Genomic DNA, 6,895 nt, shown 5'->3' on the forward strand with positions numbered 1-6,895 from the left:
AGGTATCAATTTGGAGCTTGGGGAACACATACAATTTCACCCACTGAAATCAATGAGAATTAGAGCATTCCCCCCAAGGGTTTTCAGGAACTAATTCTCTTCCTCAGAAGGGGAAGCCTGTAGTTACTGAACATCATGTCCACACTCATGCCCACCCTGCAAGACAGATGTGCCTATTGCCTCTTTACAAATGAGGGAAGAGAGGCACAGGGAGGTTGAGTGACTCTCTTGAGGTCACACAGCTCAAATGTGCTGAGGCTAGGATCAGCCCCAGGTACGCCTGAGTCTGTGTTATTTCTCTGGTGGGCTGCCTCTGCAAAGACCGCAAAAGCCCATTGTAAAGGGTAAGACGGCTGGGGTGACACCAAAGGCTTGCAGTGACGACACCAGCAGAACCGGTCTCAGGAGCTCTGGGACAAAAACACCCGAATACTGAGAATAAAAGTGAAACTGAGTCCAGCCTAGGGCAGGGCCCAGCATCCCACTGCACACTCACCAGTTAAACCAACAGTGGAGACAGGACCTATGCGCTGGCCGCCGTGGAAGCCGTACAGGTTCATCTTGTACTTGTGATCTGGCTCCAGGCCCGAGATGGTGACCCTGTTCTCATGCCCCGGCACCCGCACTGCCTTGGGCTGCCCGTCCCCATTCTTGTACTGGACCAGGAAGTGGTCAAAGTGGCCCTCGGTGACTGTCCAGGAGAGGCCCAGGGAGTCAGGCGTGGCATCTGTCACTGCCAGCTCCCCCAGGCGTGGTTTGATGGGAGGTTCGGTGGCCTCACTGGGCGGGGCTTGGGTGATTATAGCTTCGTAGTCTGGAGCTTGACAGAAACATTCGGCGTCAGGTGAGATCTCCTCAGTTCAGCATATAAAGGGCGTGTATCATAAAAGTAAGGTAATAAGGGGCAGAATGTTGCTGTCCACAGTGGCTCTAAGTCATCTATTCTTTCTGGTCTCTTTAACGTCAGCCTTCCTATCATCTCATCCTCATCTACCACCTGCCAACACCCCTGTGACCTCTCCCTTTGTCTCCAGCACCCACCTCTCCTCTGAACCCAGGCCCACGTGGTTACTGTCCCTTGAGCCTCCCTCCAGTGGGGTCTCATTGGCATCTCACTCCCTTTGGTTCATGTCTTTGCTTCCAACTGCTCAGAAGCCCCTTCCCCAACCAGAAACTTGGAGGCCTCCTGGACCTGTTCCTGTCCCCATCTGCCGTGGGACTCAGAGTGTCTAACTCTCTCTCCTAAGATCCTCCGAATCTCTTCACTGCCCACAGCTGCAGCCCCATCATCCCGGTTTTGGCCACCCTCCCCTCTTACCTGGGTTACAACCTCCCTGCTGGTCTCTCTGCCTCCCTCTCACATCTGTTCTTCACAAGGCAGCCAGAATGAGCCTTTAAATGCATCTGATGGTGTCAATCTTAGCTTAAAACTGTGCAGCAAACCTCTTTTATCCCAGGAGGACTCTCTGGCTTCCTGAGCTGTCCCGACCTTTCCACCCTCATCTCAAGACTATCTCCTTGACTCAAAGGATTTCATACAAAATCATCTCAGTTCTTCTCATGCCATGATGTTCCTAGTTTCCAGACCTTTGCACCAGCTGTGATATTGATCTGACACACTTGTCATCCCATGTCTAGCTGTCACCAAGCTAACAGCTCCCTGACCTTAGGTCTCGGCTGTCCTTTGAGCCGGCTGGCTTAGGTTTTGCTGCTAGTCTCGGCCTGGCCCTGGGGTTCCTGTCATACACACATGGCCTTTTGCCTGATTTGCTGGTCCACAGCCTGTCTCCCCACAACTGTGAGCCCCATTAGGATAAGAACTTGTCTCTCTGCTGTGTTCAAGGTTTACCCAGTGAACTCCCATGGTGCGGGCACCCACATCTTTGTTGACCCCTTGGAGTCATAAGTCTGGTAATACTCAAACCACGAGGCCTGGGGTGTTTCAGTGCAGACGCTGCATTCTGAGCACCTTCCATCTTCCTTCACAGCCTCCAGACAGCTACATAGAGGCTGAGCCTCCATGAGGGATCACGGAAGAGAGTACAATTCTCTCCAACACATTCTAAGAAAGTGTCCAATTCCTTTGTTGTGAAGAGTTTTGCTACTCAAAGTGTGGTCCTCGGACCAGCAGCATCAGGATCACTGAGGATCTCATTAGAAATGCAGAATCTGTGGGCTCAGCCCAAACCTGCTGAATCCAAATCTGCCTTTTAACAAGATCCGGGCCATCTGATATGCAAAAGAAGACATGCTGCCAAGAATACTTATGTTTTCACGAAGATGGTAGTAAAGGGAAAGTCTTCTAGGGCTTGTCTTCCCCTCCCTGCCCCACCCCTGCTTTCACTCACCGGTCGTGCCCACCGTGGACACAGGCCCCACACGTTGTCCCTCGTGCAGGCCATACAGGTTCATCTTGTACTTGCGCCCCGGCTCCAGGCCTCGTGCGGTAACCTCGTTCTCCTCGCCCCTGACACGCAGCACCTGGGGCCGCCCGTCCCTGTCCTTGTACTGAACGGTGAAGAAGTCGAAGTGGCCCTGGGGGACGGTCCAGGATAGGCTCAGCGAGTCTGGGGAGGATCCTGTCACCATCAGCTCCCCAAGGAGGGGCTCCTTGGGGGGCTCCGTAGCATCTGTGCTGGGTTCTGTGGGGCTGGGGGTCTCCTCCACCTCAGTGGAGGTAAGGATCTCTTCCTCTGCAGCTGAGAAAGAGAGAGACAGAGAGGGTGAGGCAGGGTCCTCAGGAGACGTCCTTGGGTCTTCTCTGAAGCCGGGGCCCTGACTGGGGGCCTTGAGGTCAGTTCAGAGGAGCCTAGGGGGCTGGGTGGTCCTGCTTGGGCCACATCTCACAAACATGCCCGGAGCCTCTGGGGGCAGCTGTGGGACCCAGGGCAGCCACCAGCACTCCTCATAGAGGCTCTTCTCTGCCCAGGAGGACCTGTTGGTCCTCAGAGATCTGGGGATGAGGACAGCACAAAGGGCCCAAGGCTCAGCCTCCAGCAGAGGGTCTCCTGCATCCCACTCACGCATCACCAAGATAGGGTGATCCTCCCACTGGGTCCAACCCTGGGGCTTCCACCGTCCACTCACCGGTCACGCCCACCGCGGACACGGGGCCCACACGCTGCCCCTCGTACAGGCCATACAGGTTCATCTTGTACTTGCGCCCCGGCTCCAGGCCCCCAACGGTGACCTCACTCTCCTCGCCCCTGACACGCACCACCTGGGGCTGCCCGTCCCTGTCCTTGTACTGCATAGTGAAGAAGTCGAAGTGGCCCTGGGGGACGGTCCAGGACAGGCTCAGTGAGTCTGAAGAGGATCCTGTCACCGTCAGCTCCCCTAGGAGGGGCTCCTCGGGGGGCTCCGGAGCATCTGTGCTGGGTTCCGTGGGGCTGGGGGTCTCCTCAACATCCTGGAAGGCTGAGAGAAGAGATGGAGGATGCAGACTTACGTGGCAACTTGCTTTGCTCGTGATGTCAATAGGGACAACAAAGGGCATCTAGCAAATATACTCCTTGGGCTCCTGTAGCCTTGGGATTAGCCATTAGGTAACTGATTGACAGACAGCTAAGACAGGCTCCCAACAGCCATCATGTCCTGGCTGGCAGGCACCACAATTTGGACATATGTGTCAGGAGCCAAAATAATGCTCATTTCCTTTGACCCAATAATCCCATTTCTGGGCAGCTATCCTAAGAAAATCATTAAAAACCAGGAAAAAGTTGTGTCATGGGAGTTCATCATGGCATTATTCATGACAGCAAAATGTGTCAGGGACCCAAATGACCCGGAGAAGATGATTAATTTTGTTATGGCACTTTCACTGTGAAGCATCAAACCCCCATTAAAATGATGATTAATGCAGGTTGTACAGCCACAGGATAAATGCTCACAATGTACCTTGTATACAAAGAAAGCAAGAGCCAAGAATTACATGAACACTCTGCAACTTTAAAACAGGCACTGAGTGGAAAATGCAGAAAGAGAGGATGTAATGCACATTGTTACTAATGACGGCTATCAATCAGCTCACATGGTGGTCTGATGAGAGGTTTTCTTCCTGTTTTCCAAACTTTTCATCATGTTGCTATATTCTTTTCACTAGAAAAGACTTAAAGACTTAAAAAGAAACCCAGGACTATAAAAATTAATAATCCGGTTGGGGATGTGGAGTGGGAACACGGGTCCCTTCTACTGCCCTCTTTGTATATGCTTGTAATTTGCCAAAATAGAGAGGAAAAATAACTGAACAGCAGATGAAACTTAACCTTCCTTCAGGGTGTGAAATATACTAATGGCCATTTTCTGAAGATTCTCTTGGTACCCCCCTTCCTGTGAACACGTAGAAACGAGGCCCATCCCCCAGGAGTCAGGCAGGCTGAGTGAAAATAGTTTCTCTGTTGGAAGCTTCTTCAGGACAGGAGAGCAAACCTCGCAAAACCTCTCACTCGGTGTCAGATGCAGCGACCGCCCTTAAAACATTGACCCTCAAAGGGGCTGGGTCCCCGTCAAGAGGGGCCCTTGTGAAACACTCGCACAGGATGAGAATCTGGCTGACGATGACTTAGAAAAGCCAGCCTGCGTGCGTTTCTGGAATTTAATTCACCTTGTGATGTTTTCCCTAATTTTTTAGGGACCAGAAGTTGTAACTTTTATACAATTAGAAAGGAAATAAGTTGCAAGAGTGACGGGGGGGAAAAGCAAGGAGTACAAGGGAGGAGAAGATACTATATAAAAAAAATTGTTCCCTGATTATAAAAGAAATGCTTGTCATTTAAGAAAATTTGGACAACACGGAATAGAATAAAACAGAATAAAAGTGCTGGAACATTCTATTCTGTCCCACAAACTATACACCCATGGGATATGTGTCCTTCCAGCTTTCTTGCCATGCGCGTTATTTTCAGGTGGTTGTGATGAGCATCTTTATAAAACTTACGGGGATTTTTTCAAAGTAATGTTATGAAGTAATTGTCTTAAAACATTTCAATGATGACATAGCTCATCTTAGAGATGTCGCCTAATTATTTAAACATCCCAGTGTGGTTGGATGGTGGGTTGTTTCTTTCAGATTTTTTGTTTTTTTTTGTGGTGGTTATAACAAAGAATGCTGTGATTAAGATGGAAAGAGAAGCAAATTCTGGTAAAGTCAGACTTGGCTGTGCCTGAAACATTTCACCTCAGAAGTGGCCAGTGGATGACCATAAGAAGGAGGCTCTGAGTGTGGATGATCAGACTGAAGCTGGCAAAGGCCAAACCACTGGACTGGGGCCCTGGAGGGAGGGCATAAAAGAGGAGCCAGGCCTGAACTCTCAGGGGTGGCGAAAGAGAACAGTCAACTGGGTTGCCCAGGAGGAGAAGGTGATGCTCCCCTGAGACCCTCAGCCCTCACTCACCGGTGATGCCCACCGTGGACACAGGGCCCACGCGCTGCCCCTCGAGCAGGCCATATAGGTTCATCTTGTACTTGCGCCCTGACTCCAGACCCCCAATGGTGACCTCGTTCTCCTCGCCGGTGACACGCACCACCTGGGGCTGCCCGTCCCTGTCCTTGTACTGAACGGTGAAGAAGTCAAAGTGGCCCTGGGGGACGGTCCAGGACAGGCTCAGCGAGTCTAGGGAGGATCCTGTCACCATCAGCTCCCCAAGGAGGGGCTCCTCGGGAGGTTCCGGGGCCTCTGTGCTGGGCTCTATGGGGCTGGGGGTCTCCTCCACCTCTGTGGGGCTGGGGGTCTCTTCCTCTGTAGCTGAGAAGGAGACAGAGAGAGGGTGAGGCAGGGTCCCCAGGAGATGTCCTTGGGTCTTCCCTGAAGCTGTGGCCCTGACTGGGAGCCCTGACTTCAGTTCAGAGGAGCTTAGGGGGCTGGGTGGTCCTGCTTGGTCCACACCTCACAAACATGCCCAGGGCCTCTGGGGGAAGTTGTGGGACATAGGGCAGCCACCAGCACAGCTCAGGGTGGCCCTTCTCTGCTCAAGAGGACCCACTGGTGCTCAGGAAGACAGGGGTGGGAAGGAGCACAAAGGGCCCCATGGCTCAGCCTCCAGCAGAGGGTCTCCTGCACCCCACTCAAGCATCATCAGAGGGTGACCCTCCTACTGGGTCCCACCGTGGGGTTTCCACCGTCCACTCACCTGTCACCCCGACGACAGAGACGGGGCCCATCCGCTGGCCGTCGTGCAGGCCATACAGGTTCATCTTGTACTTGCGCCCCGGCTCCAGGCCCCCAATGGTGACCTCGTTCTCCTCGCCCCTGACACGCACCACCTGGGGCTGCCCGTCCCTGTCCTTGTACTGAACGGTGAAGAAGTCAAAGTGGCCCTGGGGGACGGTCCAGGACAGGCTCAGCGAGTCTGGGGAGGATCCTGTCACCATCAGCTCCCCAAGGAGGGGCTCCTCGGTGGGCTCTGGGGCCTCTGTGCCGGGTTCCGTGGGGCTGGGGCTCTCTTCCACCTCTGTGGGGGTGGGGGTCTCTTCCTCTGCAGCTGAGAAGGAGACAGAGAGAGGGTGAGGCAAGGTCCCCTTGGGTCTTATCCCAAGCTGTGGCCCTGACTTGGGGCCCTGAGGTCAGTTCAGAGGGGCCTAAGGAGGCTGGGTGGTCCTGCTCCGTCCACATTTCACAAACATGCCCGGAGCCTCTGGGAGCAGCTCTGGGACCCAGGGCAGCCACTGGTACTGCTCAGGGTGGCCCTTCTCTGCCCAGGAGGACCCGTTGGTCTTCAGGGAGCTGGGGGGTGGGGAGGCACAAAGGGCCCCATGGCCCAGCCTCCAGCAGAGGGTCTCCTGCATCCCACTCACCCACCACCAGAGAGAGGGTGATCCTCCCACTGGGTCCCACCCTGGGGCTTCCACCGTCTACTCACCTGTCACCCCAATGACAGAGACGGGGCCCACACGCTG

At 53.8% G+C, this 6,895-nt stretch overlaps 1 protein-coding gene across 1 annotated transcript; it reads right to left on the reverse strand.

Annotated features, from left to right (window-relative positions):
* Nucleotides 1-422: 422 nt before the first annotated feature.
* LOC124233161 (tenascin-X-like) lies at nt 423-6,889 on the reverse strand. Its single transcript, XM_046650312.1, has 6 exons — nt 6,859-6,889; nt 6,130-6,480; nt 5,394-5,744; nt 3,088-3,417; nt 2,349-2,699; nt 423-820 (listed from the first exon to the last, which is right to left on the reverse strand). The coding sequence occupies exons 2-6, from the start codon at nt 6,368-6,370 to the stop codon at nt 462-464; spliced, it is 1,632 nt and encodes a 543-aa protein (XP_046506268.1). The 5' UTR covers nt 6,371-6,480; nt 6,859-6,889; the 3' UTR covers nt 423-461.
* Between the last annotated feature and the right edge of the window lie 6 nt (nt 6,890-6,895).

Source organism: Equus quagga, unplaced genomic scaffold (assembly GCF_021613505.1).
Source record: "Equus quagga isolate Etosha38 unplaced genomic scaffold, UCLA_HA_Equagga_1.0 155111_RagTag, whole genome shotgun sequence".
NCBI lineage: Eukaryota > Metazoa > Chordata > Mammalia > Perissodactyla > Equidae > Equus > Equus quagga.